Source organism: Diabrotica undecimpunctata, chromosome 9 (assembly GCF_040954645.1).
Source record: "Diabrotica undecimpunctata isolate CICGRU chromosome 9, icDiaUnde3, whole genome shotgun sequence".
NCBI lineage: Eukaryota > Metazoa > Arthropoda > Insecta > Coleoptera > Chrysomelidae > Diabrotica > Diabrotica undecimpunctata.
In genome coordinates this window covers 31,600,454-31,619,455 of record NC_092811.1, presented here as the reverse complement: position 1 = coordinate 31,619,455, position 19,002 = coordinate 31,600,454, and the positions used below count along the sequence as shown (strand labels likewise).

The following is a 19,002-nucleotide window of genomic DNA, read 5'->3' as shown; positions in this document are numbered from 1 at the left end:
ATAAAAAAAATTTAACTTGCCAACAAAAATGAAAATCAGTCATTACCATCAAAAATATCATAATCGTCATCATCATCACTGTCATCACCATTAATTGTTATTATGATTGGACTTATTTCGTTTGTTTTATTTTCACCAATCTTCTATTAGTTTCTCGTACTTGAATATACAGTTGCACCACACTTCTGGAGTTACAATTGAAAGTGCCTTTCGCCAAGTTTCCCGAACTGCGTCGTCGCTATAACTGTTAGGCCCAATATGGTTGTCATAATATTGTTTTGCTATTCCCCATATATATTCGATGGGATTAAACTGGCAATGATACGGTGGCAGACGTAAAACTTGATGACCGTAACTTTCAATAATCTGATCCACAACAAAGGTTTTTGGTTTTGCGTGGATATTTGCCAAGCGTAATAATTCTGATTTTAAAATATGTTGTGTAAATGGTATATGTTCCTTTGTCAACCATTCTTTAATTTTATTAACAGTCCAAGAATTCGTTGGACTTTTGTTTAATACTTCAGAATGGTAAGGTGCATTGTCTAAAATAATTACGCTGGGCTCACTTAAACCTGGGAGAAGTTTTTCATGTAACCATTTTACAAACATTTCTGTGTTCATATTATCGTGATAGTCACTTGATTTTGATTTAGATGAAAATATTAAATCAGCACCTTCTATAAAACCCGATTTCCCTCCTGCATGTAAAATTATGTGTCGCTTCCCTTTTCCATCAGTATGTTTGATAGACTTTACGTTATCATCTTGCCATATTCTCTTGGTTGCACCCCTAGAAAATATCCATGTTTCGTCTAAATATATAAAATTTGCCCTTTCTTCTTTTAATTTAGAATATTTTCTTAGAAAGTTAATTCTTTTATGCACAACAGAACTTCTTTCACAAAGGGCTTTTCTGTTATCCTCCTTTTGAAATTTGAAACCCAAATTATGTATCACTTGCCATAGACTTGTTCTGCCAATTTCGTCAAATTTTCTATCTTTTAATTCCGAGAGAATTGTATTTAAGGTGACATGTTCCTTGTTGGCTCCCATTCGATAAATGGTATCACGAATTTCAAATTTTTTTCCATCTGAAATATCTTTCGTTTTCAATGATAGGCGAGTTTTTCGGTGATCTTCTTTCGGCCGTTCATTATTGCGATTTTGTAATACTCCTCTTAGTTTGGTTTCACTAATTCCTAGAGCATCACATACGCGTTGTTGAACAGACATTACCGATTTTAAAGGACCGCCATTTTCTTTTTCATCCATAAAATACTTATGTACACTACAAATTAGACTATCTACATCTAACACATGTCTAGGCATTTTTAAATATTTCCACCAAACATACAATGTCAACACTGGCATAGAATCAATTCAACTGCAATATTGTAACAAATTTATACCTACCCTAATGTTATTTTAATGTATTTTAAAATATGACCATTAATACAGTTTTTACCTAATTTTCTGGGAAGTCGTTTACTGCAACTGGTTATCAATGAGTCATTAGCATAATTTTGTTAAATTCGAAACCCGCGTAAATATAGCGAACCGACTATAGGAAACTAAGTTCCTGTAGCTGGCTATATACGAATACGGCCGGTTTGCGCTCGACCGTTTTGCGCTCTTACCTGAAATCGACCGGTTTGCGCTTTGCAATTTTCATAATAGAAATATCTAACTACTATAGTTTCCTTAATCGGCCGATTTGCGCTCTCTTGCAATATAATTTTAATTTCATTCTACAATTATAGTCTGGTGAACCTGCAATGAACAAACTAACATGTCAAATAAACAGAAACATCTTTATCCTTTAGATTTGAAAAAAAATGTCAAATCAAAACTAACAAAATTATTAAATTTTTCTAATACTGTCGAACAACAGAGTGTTCTTTAATCTTTAATACCTCTGTTTATAATCTTTCTACCTCTAAGTTAATTGTTTAGATATAATTAGTAACTAGAATTCCCAAAATGAGAGATCGCTGGAACTAACTTTCCTTTCTACCTGATAATGCGAACTGGTAACTACTTAAGTCATTAACAAAGGGTATGGTAACAGAAAAATTACCTGAAAATTCTACGTGATAATGACCATATTGATGTTCAATCATTTCTATTACGTCCTTTGATATAGTAGGATCAAGAATTATTGTGAATCAGTGTGAGTTAGTGTGAGTTAGTGTTTTAAAAATGGATGTGCAAATTATTGAAACTTCGAAGGGAAAACCATGTGCATTGTATAAAGGGTACAGTTTTCGTATGAAAAAAACAAATAAAGATGGTTCGGTAAAAAAAAACAAAAAAAAATTAACAAATTAAAAAAAAAACGAAAAAAAAATGAAACAATAAAAAAACATCTTCTAAACACGCCAATGTTTATATTATGTTTAAACTATGACAGTGCTAAGCCTGAATGAAAGTGTAAAGGGAAGATGGTTTATTTTTATTTTTTTATAACTAATTTTACTAGCCTAACCGTTACCTGATCGTTATGGTAGAATAAAATTAAACGTCGATTACAAGAGAGCGCAAAACGGTCGATATAAGAAAATAATTAGCTATACATCTCCATTAAGAAAGTGTTAGAGCGCAAACCGGCCGATTTCAGGTAAGGGCACAAAACGGTCGAGCGCATATCGGCCGACACCGCTGTATACCATGTATCACAAATTTTTTTATTTCAAATCCTTTATTCTTCTTCTTACGATGCCTATCCGTTCCGGATGTTGGCGATCAACATGGCTATCCTAACTTTGCTTGCTGCTATTCTGAATAGTCCGGTTGTCGATGTATTAAACCACTTTCTCAGGTTTTGAAGCCAAGATATTCTTCTTCTCCCTGGTCCTCTCTTTCCAAATACCTTGCCCCGAAGAATGAGTTGCAACAAGCCGTATCTCTGTTCATTCCTCATAACATGGCCAAGATATTCTAGTTTGCGCTCTTTGATGGTGTTAATAATCTCGCATTCCTTGCCTATTCTACGTAGGACCTCAACATTAGTCACACGATCCACCCATGAAATTCTTAAAATACGTCTGTAACACCACATCTCGAATGCCTCGAGTTTTCTTAAAGAAGCTTCGGAAAGTGTCCAGGCCTCTACTCCGTATAATAACGTAGAAAATACATAGCATCTAATGAGAGAGATTTTGGTAGCAAGTGGTAAATCGTGACTTCTGAAAAGAGACTTCATCATTATGAACGCCGATCTCGCTTTTCCTATGCGTTGTTTTATTTTACTGGAGTGATCCCATTGGCTGTTAATGTTGGTACCAAGGTATGTGTAGCTGTCCACTCTGTCAATTGGATGTTGGTTAACCAAAAGCTGTGTATTTAATATTTCGCACTTACTGACTACCATGTACTTTGTTTTCTTCGTATTAAGATCAAGTCCGTATTCTCTACTTATATCTGATATACGCGACAATATTCTTTGCAAACCGTCCAGACTATCTGCAAAAACTACTGCGTCGTCGGCATATCTAATGTTGTTTAGACGTATTCCGTTGACTAATACGCCTTCTTGTAGTTCGCCTAGCGCTTGCTAGAAGATATATTCAGAGTATATATTAAATAACATCGGGGACAGAATGCATCCTTGCCTCACTTCTCTATCTATGGAGACTGCCTCTCTCAATAGGTCATCCACTTTAATATTGGCTGTTTGGTTGTAATATAAATTATAGATGATTCTTAGGTCCCTATCATCTAACCCCACTTCTTTATAAATCCTTTATAAAAGGTATATAATAAAATACCCAAACGGGCTATATCACAATTACATTACAGAACGTTTTTGGAATGTAAATTCCATCATCAGTGTAATGAAGTATACATGCTATGAGCCACTAAAATATATGGGTGAAAACCCGTTAAATGTTGTTAATTTATAGTTATGTTACATTATATATTATTACAAATTAGGATGTTCAAGTTACCGTTAGAATTGGTAACATGGCCACGTATGGCTCTACATAGGTTACATGGTCCTGAGACAAAGTGTCTTCGAGTTATCGTGTATTATGGATATAATTTTGTACGTTGTATTGATTAACGATATTCCTCTATAGTTCTGACATATTTGTTTGGCTCCCTTCTTGTGGATAGGTACTATATGGCTTACATGCCAGTGTTTCGGTATTTCTTCTATTTCCCAGACTTCTCTTATAGGATGATATATCTCAAGGTGGAGCTTTTCTTCCCTTTTTTTTAGTAGTTCCGCCTGTATGCCGTCTGGGCCTGGGGTTTTATGGTTTTTTAGGGACGAAATTGCGGACTTTACTTTAGCTAGTGTGGGCGCTGGTATTTCAGGGTCGGCTAACTAATACTGTTTTTGTTGCCCTGTCGTTTTGGGTTTTTATGTTTTTATGAGTTGCTCAAAATACTTTCTCCATTGGCGGCTTATCTCCTCGTCATCTGTGAGCAATTGTCTTGCATCGTCTTTTATAAATCTTTGGCTGTTGGTCGTGTTGCTCTTCATTGTTTTTATGTCCTTATTAAACTGTCTAGACTGACTGGTTCTATGTTCCTCCTCCAGTTGCTGTATTCGCGCTTCTAGGTACTGTTTCTTGTTTCTTCTCAAAAGTCTTCTCGTTTGAGTCCTTATTCTGTTGTAATCTTCCCTGTTCTCATCTGTAGGGCGTGTTAGTTATTCTAGCCTCTTGATTGCTTTCTGATGCATGCTTTGTTCGCACTCCTGGTCAAACCGCTGGTTTTTCTTCTTGTTATTCCTTTCTTTTCCTATATTTTTCGCTGCGGCACTTTCTATGGCGTTCGTTATATTTTGCCATTTCTGGTCTATAGTCAATTCTGGCGTTAATGTTTCTTCTTCCAGTGTCTGCAACTTGTTTTGGATCAGTGTCTGATATTGGCGTTCATTATCAGGTAAATCGAACCTTGAAATGTCCCATCTGTTTCCTTGTTGGCGTTGCTTTGACTGTCTCGTCTTTAGCCTTGTTCTCATTTTTGTTCTGACCAGGAAGTGCTCAGAGTCACTTTCTGCTCCCCTGCTCATCGATAAGCACATGGTCTATTTCGACATTTGACACCCAGGTTACTTTATGTATATCTTTTCTTAGGAATTGAGTAGTTTTTACTACCATATTGTTGGCTACAGCGAATTTGTTTGAATGAACGGGTTTGAAAAACCACCCAAATACATGCATTTTTTAGGTAAGAAATCAACAATTTCAAGCGTGAATAACTTGAAAAATATTAGTTTGCCCAGAAGTCTGTATAACATTTTTTGCTATAAATTGAATTGTCTATCGACTTCGGGAGTTATTTAAACGTTAAATATTTTCACCACCGAGAAGGTGTGGCGCTTACCCCTGGAGTAAAAGCGCACATGGACATTATTTCTTTGATATGTTTTATATGCGCACTTCAAATTTAATGTCAATCGACGCGGTTCTTTAAAATCCTGAGCAAAAACCGTGAAAGAATGGACTATAACAAAATTAGACAACTAAACCTCAGAATTTCTAATTTTTCAGATTCGTGTCTGACGAACATCATCACATCACATCATTCAATCTTCGCTTATCCACTGCTGGACATAGATCTCCCTCATAATTTTCCATCTATTTCGATCTTGTGCCTCTTGCATCCAATTCCTATGACAACGTCTTAGATCGTCAGTCCAACGTGTTGGTGGACGACCTCTGCTTCGGTAGGCATCATCTCTTGGTCTCCATTCCAGTATCCGCTTTGTCCATCTATTATCTGTCATTCGAGCCACGTGACCTGCCTAGTTCCATTTTAGTGTTGCTACTCTCTCTACTGCATCAGCCACTCCTGTTCTTTGTCGTAGCTGGCGATTTGGGATCTTGTCTCGTAGTGAAACGCCCAACATAGCACGCTCCATCGCCCTTTGACACACACGGATCTTTTGAACTGTTCTCCTTGTCATGGTCAAAGTTTCCGCACCGTAAGTTAACACTGGCAAAACACACTGATTAAACGTTTTTCTTTTAAGGCATATTGGTACATCAGACGATTTGAAAATATGGTTCAGCTTGCCGAAGGCTGCCCAAGTCAGTCTTATACGACGGAGAAGCTCAACGGTTTGGTTATCTTTTCCTATGCGAATCTCATGACCTAGGTATTTATAGGCCATTACCTGGTCTATGGATCTTGTTCCTACGCATATATCTTCGCTGACTACAAGATTTGTCATCATCTGGGTTTTAGATATATTTATTTTCAATCCCCCTTCTAGCAAGGAAAGGTAGAGCTGATTTAAAAGTTCTTTGGCCTCATCTATCCTATCAGCTATTAGTACAATATCATCTGCAAACCTTAGATGGCTAAGCTTTTCTCCGTTTATGTTTATGCCCTTGTCGGTCAGTTTTGCCCTTTTACATATATATTCCAAAAGCGTAGTGAACAGTTTCGGCGATATGGTGTCCCCCGGGCGTACTCCACGTTGTATCGGGAATTTCTGGGTTTGACGATCACCCACTCTAACACTGGCTGTTGCGTTTTGGTATATGTGTTTAATAATATTTATATACCGATAGTCAATTCGGCATTCTGTCAAGGCTTCCAACATTTTTTGTTGATTTACGGTGTCGAATGCCTTTTCATAGTCGACAAATATTAAAGCTAGTGGTTTATTATATTCAGTGCATTTTTCTATAAGATTTTTTATTACCAGTAGGTGATCGTTTGTTCCATAGCCTTTTCTAAAACCCGCCTGTTCTATGGGCTGAAAAAATTCCAATTTATTTTCTAGTCGTTTCGTAATTATTTTTGTAAATAGTTTATAAATATGTGAAAGTAGAGTTATGGGCTGTTATTCCTGAGGTCGGTAGCATCCCCTTTTTTATGAAGTATGATAATTTCTGCGTTATACCACTGGGTTGGTGTTATTGCTTCCTGCAAACATCTAGTGAATAGTTTGGCGAGGACCTGCCATAATCTTTTTCCAGCCACTTTTAAGGCATCTGCCACTATTTCATCGCCTCCGGGGGACTTATTGTTTTTCATTTCGTGCACTGGCCTTCGAACTTCATTGGGTGTTACGTCCGGTAAAATTTCAGATCCCTGATTGATTATCTTTGGTAATGATCCACTCCGGTTACATTGCTGTTCTTTGTATAGTTGTCTATAAAAAATCTCTATCGTGTTCATAATTTGAACTCTATCCTCAATGATTTGCCCCTGTTCATTTCTTAATTTGTGGACGTTTTTTCTTCCAATGGACATGCTCTGTCTGAGTACTTTCAAGCTTTTGTTTTCTTCTATTACTCTAGTTATTTCCATCGTATTGTATCGTCTCAGATCTTTTCTAACTTCCTTTTTAATTTTCTTATTCAAAATTCTTAGTTCATTTTGGTTATGATCCTGATTTTCCCTAAGTTTTCTTCTTTCCTTTAGAAGATGTTTTGTGTTGTGGCTTAATTTTTTGTTATTATTTTCAGGACGAGGACAGTATTTCTTTTCAGCTTCTTTCAATATTTGAGTAATATTATTGTTCATTTCATTGATGCTGATATTCTCTAAGTCGTGTGTATCCAAACTGGTCTTAATATTTTCTTTGTAAAGTGTTATATCTTCTGGGAACAGCCACCTTCCACTTTTCTTTTCGAGGATCATTTTTGTTCTTTCAACTTCAATGTGACGAACACATACTTCTAATAATAGTTCAAAATTTCAAATTGATGTATTCCGGATTAGGGGTTGATAAGTGTATAATGTGTATAATAGTATAATAATAATAATAAAGTGTATAAATGCAATAAATTCTCTGTTCTTCGTTGTAATTTATAACTTCGAAGCGAATGAAGATATCAAAAATTAATAAAAAACAATGTATAACGTATACAGTAAGTATAAACTTGATTTTCCTTAGAAACTAAGGTATTGTGAAATAATCTGAAATGGTTTTCTTTCAAGTTTTAAAAAATTATCAAACTGAGGCTATAATTAAAAAAGCTATTTACAGTCAAAATTTGTTAAAAATTTTAAATCAACCGTTTTTATGCACTTAAATGTTTTTATTTTGTTGTTATCGAGTTCATACCTTATATTAAATTAATTTAAACTCACATACCTTCGATCGGAGTTTCTTCAAACAAAAATATCACTGGCAGTGAAAATATGATGCTGAACATCCATGCCAGTACTATCAACATTCTTGCTCGTTTCCCTGTAATAAAATAAACATATATTATAATATAATTGGATAACATAATATATAATATATTGATAATACAAACACTGGACTAGTAACAAATCCATGGTCTGCATTATCTTTTCCCTTTATAGCTTGACTGTTATGTGTTATATATTAATCCTGCATCGGAACAGGATGGGTGGTGGTTTTAGTGGAAAGACCGAGGGAACATTAGACATATGTTAAGTAAATAAATAGTTATGTTTGGTTAGTCTGTGCTTCATTAAATACACTACATATTGGGCGACAAGTCATAGACAAAATCTATGTAAAAGTCTAAAAATATCGTTAATTTGGGCCATTGAACAATTCGATACTGCTAAAAGTGATGTCACGTCTTATCTAGAGAGACTTGAGCAATTGTTTTTATGTAATGTAGTGGAAGAAGACAAGGAAATTTCATTATTCACTACTCTAATTGTTGGAGAAGTTTACAGTGTATTAAAAGACCTATTAGCTAGAACTAACAAGTTCAAAAACATTAGAGGAGTTAAAAAGAGTTTTGACTGAACATTATAGTTCAAAGCGGTTAGTTATCGCTGAAAGGTATAAATTTTACAACACAATTTTACAATTTTACAATCTCTCAGAGACAGACTGGTGGTATACGATCAGTCACAATAAAACGTAAACTCCCGGCAACGGATGATATTTCCTTTAAAAGAGCTTATGAGATAGCATTGTCAATAGACCATACAGAAGCTCAAGTTAGAAGGATGGAACCGGAAAAAGTAGCTGCAATTGAAGAAATATTAGATAAAATAATATTCAGAAAGATGGAAGCACAATTAAAAATGATAGTGGTCATCCAGCTGGTAGAAGTTATGTCCAATATAAGTCGTGCTTTAGATGTGGTAAAAAACATGATTCATCAAAATGTCCAACCAAGGCATGGCAATGTTTTAGTTGTAAGAAAGTACTGTCTGTCGTTCGAAAGTTATGTTGTTAGAAGTAGGGGATATACAAGATGAAGTGAAGGAAGAAAATTCAATATTTCTGGGATTCTTGTCTTCATTAGAACCTGAAAATTCAACTAAAGGGAAAATAGTATTAGAGGTGGAAGGTAACTCAATTTTATTTGACCTTGATACTGGTGCTTGTCGTATAGTAATCCATATACAGAATTTTAAGAAGTGTTTATCAGTCTTAAATATTTATTCAGTTACGTATTTTTTAAAAGTATTAACTGGCCAGGGAGTAAAAATTATGGGAAAAACTGATTTAATAATAAAATATAAAAACAATCTTGTAAAATTACCTATTGTCATTTTAGAAAATAATCATAATTTTACCTCCTCTGTTGGGAATAAATTGGTAAAATGTTTTACATCCTAATTGGAGACAAAAAGTTAACTTTTCACAGAGTAAATTTGTTGGTCAGCTGGAATTGGCTTAAAATTTCAAGTAATATAACCGAAATAAAAAACGAATTTAGATCTGGTTTTGATGAGAATAGTAATTCATTCATTAAACATTTTGAAATTGATTTAAATTTAAAAGAAAATGCATAACCCATTATTCATAGAGCCTATGGAATGCCTTTTATGTAACAATAAAACACTGAAAACTTTGTTTTCAAAACTTCCACAAAATTTATTTTAAACTCTTATCACTACAGCTGTTTCGGCTGATTGCCTTTCTCAAGTGATCTATTTTTGGCAAGCGTTTACACTTTATAGTCTCTAATGAAATAAGTTGAGGTGGGGAGAACTGTTTGTCTCAAGTTGGTCATTCAGAATTACCTTTTACCCTAAAAGATAAAGTCGAATGGGAATTAAATAAACTAGTGGAGTTAGGAATTTCACAAAAAGTCAGTTATAGTAATTGGGCCAGTCCTATAGTAGTAGTTCCAAAAAAAGCATCTGAAGAACTAAGGATTTGTGTAGATTTTAAAAAACATTATACAAAGTCTTAGATAGTGATCATTGCACTTTACCACTACCAGAAAATATTCACATGTCTAAGCGGACATAAAAATTTTAATGTTCTAGATTTAAAAGGTGTTTATCAGCAACTAAAGGTCAGTAAAAATACACAAAAAATTTTAGTAATAAACACCCATATAGGCTTGTTTGCCTTCACTAGACTAACATATGGTATCAGCTCAGCACCAGTTATTTTTCAGTTGGTGATGGACAGTATTTTGGCAGGGTTGCAAAATACTAAATGTTACCTAGATGATATTTTAGTATATTGTGAGTCGCTTATAGATTGTAATGGAATGTCAGAAAAGTATTGAAACGTTTACATGACTATGATGTAAAAATTAATGTAAATAAGTGTAAGTTTTTCGAAACGAAAGTAGAATTTTTGGGTCATATCATAGATGCCAAGGGAATACATCCTACTGAAGAAAAGATCGTAGCAATTAATTCAGCTGCAACCCAAAAAAATTCACTGAAATAAAGTCATATTTAGGTTTGCTAAATTACTACGGAAAGTTTATTCCGATGTTGTCTTTCAAATTTAAACCAGTATATGAACTGTTTCAAAATAATATTGATTTTATCAATGATCACCTGAATGCGATAAAGTATTTCAAGAAAGTAAGAAGTGGTTAACATCTAAAAGTATCATTACACATTACGATCCGTCTATTCCAATTTATGTTACATGTGATGAAAATAGTTATGGTGTTTGTTGGGTATTAAGTCATAAAATTAATCAATATCTTTATGGTCGCAAATGTACGCTAATTACGGATCATCATCCATTACAATTTATCTTTGGCAAAAATAAAGGAATTCCAATTTCAGCGGCTGCAAGAATCACAATGTTGGGTTATCAATACGATATTCAGTACAAAAAAGTGACAACAATTAATAACGCCAATGGTTTATCACGATTACCATGTGGTGAAAATACAAAAATTACAGAGTGTTTGTATTCTTTTAGCTTGGTAGACTAAATACCTTTAAATGATTATCATATTCCGAATTAAACAAACAAGGATTTGTTGTTATTATAAGTAAAAGATTTTATTTCGTTTGGGTTGGCCCAGGGGAGTGAGTGATGAATCCTTGAAATCATACTTTAAACGTAGAAACAAATTGTAAATGAAACAAAATTGCATCCTATTAGAAAATAGAGTAGTTATTTCAAAAAAATGTCAAGATAATGTATTAAACTTATTTCATGTTTAACCCTTTGAGACCTGACTTTTTTATTTTCAAAAAAAAATCTTATGTGTTTTTATATTTCAAAAGTCTTCAATTAGTAAGATAAAATGAAAAAAACGTGTACGCTTTAAAAAAAAAAATTTTATTGTACATATGTATGTACATATGGTCTTAAATATAAACTCAACACTAAAAATATATTTACTACAAAGTAATTATTATTACATATTTATTGTTCATGAAAAGCTGCAAAACAGTTTCTAGCCTTAATTAAACACAGATGTATTTTACATTTTGTACAGAACACATGACTACGTACATTACAATCTGTGTTTTTACACCTAGTAACCTCCTTCTTAGAATCGAACTGCGGTATGTGACCAAAATTGTCCGTTTGTATTTCCAAAAATGGTCTCGTCTCTCCTCGTCTTTTAAATGTTGAAATAGAAGGCTTAGGAGATGAAGATGCTGGTCTTCCTCGTTTTCTACTTACTGAATTGCCCATATTTATTAGGCTTTCGGCAACTCTGACTCTGAAGTCTAGAAATTTCATTCGATCCTTATTAGTTGTATTACATTTGTCGCAGTCCTTCCTGTATTCCAGCCAGCTGTTGGTGAGAGCGAAGTCTATCATGTGCATAATAACACGTAATGTCCACTTTCGCGATCTAATAAATATTCGATAATAATTAATCATCTGGTCCATTTGATCAACTCCGCCCATTCCATAATTATAATCTTTGGCAATTTCAGGTCGGTTAACATCTACGTAACAAGAGCCTTTTTTGTCCCATCTTCTAACTATTTCTAAATTACCTGCACCAACATAATTGGAGGCTAATTTCACAATCTTTGTATCTAACCATTTGACTAGCACCACATTTTTTTCTTTATTGACGACTTCATCTACGGAACCTCTCGGTAGTTTCAGCATTTCATTGTCTGGTAACACAGGAGGTTTATAAAATCTATCTATTCGAATAGTCCCTCCAGCATATATTTTTTTGGCCAATAATATTTCAAGTAGTTCATAGGATGAGAAATAATTGTCATAATATAATTTGTGGCCTTCACTGGTGGAAATTCTTTCGGCTAGTTGAAGAACGATAGATGCCCCTAATCCATGTTTTGTTTTATTATCTGCATTCAGTTCTGTAGATTTACCCTGATAAAAAACAAAATCAAAAGCCTGACCACTTTTTCCGCACAAGACGAATAATTTTATTCCCCAAGGACAGGGCTTCCCCTTCACATATTGTTTTACCGAAAGTTTTCCTGTGTAAGGAATCATTTGCTCGTCAACACTAAGTACTTCCTCAAGTTCAAGCTGTAAACATCTCTTTCTGACAGCGTCGATGATAGGACGAACCTTATAAAATTTATCTATATCACCTGCTGGTCTTTCCAAATTGTTCACTAGATGTAAACATGTTCTAAGCTGGAAAAATCTGTCCCTCTACATGTTATCTAGGAACATTCTAATACCAAGGCTTCTTTCCCAGTACATCCTAATTTTGGGAAATTTGTTTAAATTTTCAATCATTATATGAAGTGCAAATAAAATTTTAATTTCTCTCTCATTAGTTGGTCTAAAATTTTTTCCGTTCTGTAAGGCATATACATTTGTAAATGTTGCTATATTTTCAAACAAATCATTTGAAATATACTTCGAAAAATACTGAATTGGGTACAGTGGCTCTGTAAGACTTGTATTTGGGGAAGTAGGATGCCATGTAAATGTAGGAGTCTCTATCGATGCCTTAGTCCACTCTACGATTCTCTTTTTTGTTTTAATTTCTCTTTGTTTTGGTTTTTTAGAACAATCCTTTTCTGAGAAACATACTTTACTTCCTAATTTTTTTGTACCCGAGTAACCTGCAACTTCATCTGGTATATATTCGTCGTCTGAATCATAAGTTCTCCCTAACTCCTCATTATCATTTTCGCTACCATCACCTTCTTCCAGTGTCTCAGTGTCACGTCTGGTCAAAGCATCAACCCCTGGTCTTATAATAGATTTATTCTCACAGTTATCCAGAATTCCATCCTCCTCGTCAGAACTCTCTCCTCCGGGAACTTCCAAATTGTCTATTTCTGATACGGTACCGTCCTCTATCAGGTCAATTAACTCTTGGAGATGTTTTGGGTTGTCGAAATCATATTTTTTTCTTTTGTAATCCATGTTATCTGCAATCAACAATACTAAGTTAAAACCCAAGTTTAGACCATATGTACATACAGATGTACAATCAGAAATATGCTTTCAGACCACTTGTACATGCTCATGTGCATCTAAAAAATGTTTGTTTATTTCAAAACTATCGTTTTTATGGCAATGTTTTGTACTTTATAAAAAACTACTTACCTTATAAATCACACTTAAAAAGTTGGATCGATTTCGTTTCACAAAAGATAACAGTTTCTCGTAAAATAAAACTAGCAGTATCGGTTACCAACTAAACAGCTGACACTTTACAACAAAATCGCTGACAACTTTACCTGTTAACCACTAGATGGAAGCAGAAGTTAAAAATGTGGATCGTAAATGTATATTTGAGTGACTGAATGCTATTTCGGTATAAATAAGCGAGTAGTTGGTATTTAACAAAACAATAAAAGCTATGTACATACACATGTACACAGGGTCTCAAAGGGTTAATGTGGTAGTCATCCCGTGACTTTCCACTTCTCAGTGCCGTTGACTAATTTAGCTCTTCCGCCTTCGGAGTTAATTTCTCAGCTCTAGGGCAATGGAAGTTCCCTACCACGTGTCGGTTCTTCCACCCGTAGCTATTGACCAACAAGTGGGGATTTCTTACACCGGTAATCGTTCGGTTAATTTAAAACTTGTAGTATCCAATAATAGACCGATCCAGGATCATTTCCTTTACGCTCTATCTTGGTACTGATAATGTCGCTGCCCGACATCAGAGTAAGATATGGAAAGGGAAACTTTGGTAATTAGATGGTAGAATAGGTATAGCATATAATTTCTTCTAGGTACCAGGAGATTGGTAGATAATTATGGCTTACGTGGGCAGGGTCGCATCCCTGAAGTAGATCTATCTTCTACCGGGAACGTAACAGAGTATCTACCCCCTACCCTAATTAAATTATAGGTAACAAATTAAAAGTGTACTCATAAATAGACACTAACGAATAGCTCACAATGGACATTAAACGAAGTTAAAGCCAAAATAGAGCAGATTTGCAATGGACTGACCTCTGAACAGTGCAGATCCTTAGTCGAGTAAATGCATAACCGAATTCAAGCAGCAATAAAATTTAAGGGTGATGCTATCCTGTTTTAAAAATAAATATTCGTTTTATGTGCCAATATTAGTTTCCAACAAAATAAACATTCGTTATTATTAACCCTTTCAGTACGGCCGACGGATTTATCCGTCAGTTAAAGAATGTACCCACCGGCCGACTGACGTATATATCCGACATTGTTTAATCGTGTCCATTGGCCTATTGCCTTATCGATGCGACACCTTCAGAAACTTTCGTTTCATCACAGACGATCGCCGTAATTTTAAGTCAACGTTAGGTTGACCTCATAGCCAGACGGCGGAATATTTCGGCGATGCCGAAAATATACGACGACCGGCGGCAGATTGTCTGCATCATGCTTGCATTTATTTGCTAATGTTTGGTGTTAGTCTTACTCGAAATGTCGGCGGAAGAGCGTGCCGATCCCTCTGAAAGGCCAACACGTGGCCAAAAGCGTAAGCAACAAGATTCCAGTTATTGTGGCTAAGACGAACGTGACATTAGACACATTTTCAACACTACGGATGAGGATAATTTGTACCTTAGTGAAGAAGAGCCATTTCAGGACAGCGGCAGTGAATACCACCCTGATTCCGAAAGTGAAAGTGTTATTTCTGAAGTCTCTTCAATCGACGAAAACGACGAGCCCAAACAAGTAACACAAAATGAGGAACTAGAGGATGTGGAAGCTATATTGCAGCGAAGCGAACAGGAATTAATTTGGACCAAGAACGAATTTGTTCCTCGAATACACGAATTTGACCAAAGTGAAAGTGGTTTGAAGAGTAATAGCCTAACTCCAGAGTCAAAAGAAGTAGATTTTTTTGTGAGCCTGTTCTCGGAAGAAATAGTAAATATAATTGTGATGGAAACTAACAGGTACGCTACCCAACAGAATGCTAAAAAGTGGAAAAATGTTAATCTTCCAGAAATGTATGTTTTTCTTGCACTAACTATGTTGATGTCACGCGTCAAGAAATTAGAAATGAAGGAGTACTAGTATCAGGATAATTTATTGTATACGGCAACTTTTCGTGAAAGGATGTCAAGAGACAGATATTTTCTAATTCGCCGTTATTTGTACTTTTGTAATAACGAGGAAGTGCAAGTAAATAATCGTTTGCATAAAATTGACCACGTAATGCAAAAATTAAAAATAAACTTTCAGAACCATTTTTATCCATACCAGAATTTAGTTATAGATGAGAGCATGGTCTTGTTCAAAGGAAGGTTGTGTTTTAAACAATACATAAAAACTAAAAGGCATCGGTTTGGAATAAAATTATACGTTCTTTGTGATTGCGAAATCGGCATCGTTTTAGATTTCATAATATATGCAGGTAAAGCAACAAATATACAAGGCCAAGAAAATCAGAATATGGGTGTTACGGGAGCCATTGTTGCTAAACTATTAAGTTTATGCCCTTATTTAAATAAAGGGCATTCGTTGTTTACTGATAACTTTTATACCAGTCCATCTCTGTCAAATTATCTGTTCCAAAACACAACGAACTCTTACGACACGGTATGACAAAACCGAAAACAGATGCCATTGTTTGAAAAGAAGCTAAAAACTGGTGAAGTCGACTAGAGAAGCAGCGATACTATGTTGGCCCTGAAAGGGAAAGACCACCGCGATGTTGTTATGCTGACAACAATGTACGAAAATTAAATTGTAACACTTCCTAAGATAAGCAGAATTACAAAGGAAAACATAAATAAACCTCTATGCGTTGTAGAGTATAACAAGTATATGGGTGCCGTCGACAGATCGGACATGATGATTAGTAGTATTGATTGCACTCGTAAGTCAATCAAATGGTATGTCAAGCTATTCTTTCATTCGTTGGATGTTACCTTACTAAATGCCCACGCAATGTTTTTAACGCAACATGCAGAAAAGGTTCCAGTTGCAAAGTTCCACTTACAAGTTATTCGGCAGTTATTGGAAAGGTATTTTAAAGCACTAAGTTTGGCAATCAACGTTTCTAATAAAAATGTTTGTTTATATATGCAGCAATTGAGGCACAGTCAGTTCATTTTGATCAAGGGAATTCAAGACTGACAGAACGGCATTTTCCGGAATTGGTTCCAAATAAAGAGGGAAAGAAAAGCGCCACTAGGAGATGCAGAGTTTGCTTCCAGACAAAGGCAGGACCAAAGAAGAGAAAGGAAGGCAGCTATATGTGTAGAGAATGTGAGGTTGGGCTATGTGTAGTGTCCTGTTTTAAGATTTATCACCAATTAGCCGATTTTTGAAAGTTAACTTTTTATTTCTATTTCCTTTTAGTTTAGTCCTTTTAGAGTTTTTTATTATGTATTTAGCATTTAAATTTTTGGTTTTTCTTATGTAATACAGTTTTTTCACTGTATGATTTCCCTTGTTACTGTTTTTTAAACTTTTATTACAGTGACGGTCATACACGTCATCCGGCGCAGAGATAATCCAAAATGTGCCGGCGGTAAGAAAAGTACAATAAAAAAAGGCCAAGTACTAAAAGGGTTAATTTATTCTGTTATTATGAGTACGTGTGTTTTGTTTTGTGTTGCTGATTGAATTTATATTATAAGTAGTTAACTAATTCATCGTAGTACTAGTTAACTATCTGAATTTTTCATATATATATATATATATATATATATATATATATATATATATATATATATATATATATATATATATATATATATATATAGTTTGAGTTTAGTTCTTGAACCTTAATATATATTTTTTTAGTGGATTTTCTTGGGCTTAGGTTCATAAAAAAATTTGATTTGGTACTAAGGCATTTTCATATATTTATTCGACGTTTCGGCAGGAAATCCATGCCTTTTTCAAGAAGTAATATTGACTAAAAAAACATTTTATGACAGACATAATACGATTTAAAAGTTAAACTTTTGACTTACCAAGCATGCAAAAATTTGTTACTAAAAAGTAGACGTCACAATTAAAATAATATTAAAAACATAGGACATACCCACTAAGTCACTACATGTAAAATATATTTTAGATCTAATGTGTTGTTTATTGAAGTTAGTTTATCGTTTAAACAACCAGTTATTTTAACATCATAGGCGTTCTGAGATTGTCTTATTATGTGTTTTTAAATTAAGTTAAAATATATTTTGTTCAAATTTTTGACATCTTTTTTATCATTTATTGCATTATTATTTTTTTTTATTTGTATAGACTCTAGAAGCTCTCTCTTTTTCCTGTTGGGTTCACTTTTTAGGATCTTGGTTTTCTCAAAATCAAATTTATGTTTTTTTTCGTTTTCATGTTTTGTGAGGGCGGTTGAGTTTTTTTTGTCATATTTGTGGGAACGTATTCTTGAGTTAAGTAGCTGACTGGTTTGTCCAATATAAACTCCATCACAATTCGAGCAGGGAATTTCATATACAACATGCGATCTTTTTAATAGAGGGGTTTTTGTTTTTAATCTTGTAAAATTCTTTTTCAAAAGATTGTGCCCTTTATGAGCAACCATAATATTATGTTTGGACAGAAGATTTGCAATTTGTTCTGATAATCCTTTTATATAGGGAAGAGACATATAGTTTTTCTTTACCGTGTTGGTTTCATTGTTATTATTGTTATTGTAAAATTTATGCAGTCGCGATTTGAAAGTGTTGTCGATAAGGTGGTGTGGGTATGAATTAAGTGTTAGTGCTGTTTTTGCTTTTTTAATGGCCTGAGGTCTATTAATAGGATCGGATAATCTAATAGCTCTATCGGCGAGTCCGATAACTACTGATTTCTTTTGAGACAGGGGATGATGAGAGTTGAAATTCAGATATCTCGATGACCAGGTTTTTTTGGTGTACCATGAAGTAGTTATAGTGCTGTTTTCTCTATGTAAGGTCAGGTCCAGAAAATTAATTTGATGATTTTTTTCAATTTCTAATGTAAATTTTAGTTTTTTGCCATCGCTCAATTAGTTTTAGAGCATCTAGAGGAAATTGTTTTAAATAAAATAGATTTTGATATACCTTTTTTCTATCGCTATATAGATGACTGCTTGAGCGCAGCACCAGAGGATAAAATGGATATTTTACTAAATGAATTCAATAACTTTCACCAAAAACTAAAATTTACATTAGAAATTGAAAAAAATCATCAAATTAATTTTCTGGACCTGACCTTACATAGAGAAAACAGCACTATAACTACTTCATGGTACACCAAAAAAACCTGGTCATCGAGATATCTGAATTTCAACTCTCATCATCCCCTGTCTCAAAAGAAATCAGTAGTTATCGGACTCGCCGATAGAGCTATTAGATTATCCGATCCTATTAATAGACCTCAGGCCATTAAAAAAGCAAAAACAGCACTAACACTTAATTCATACCCACACCACCTTATCAACAACACTTTCAAATCGCGACTGCATAAATTTTACAATAACAATA

The 19,002-nt window shown here is 34.3% G+C and overlaps 1 protein-coding gene across 4 annotated transcripts in view; it reads right to left on the bottom strand.

Annotated features, from left to right (window-relative positions):
• Positions 1-19,002, bottom strand: part of LOC140449771 (cardioacceleratory peptide receptor-like) — a 544,190-nt gene that overhangs the window by 49,560 nt on the left and 475,628 nt on the right. For all 4 annotated transcript variants that reach the window (XM_072543107.1, XM_072543104.1, XM_072543106.1 and 1 more), the window contains one exon: positions 8,069-8,164. In XM_072543107.1, coding sequence (XP_072399208.1) covers positions 8,069-8,164 — 96 coding nt within the window. The remainder of the gene's footprint in view (positions 1-8,068; positions 8,165-19,002) is intronic.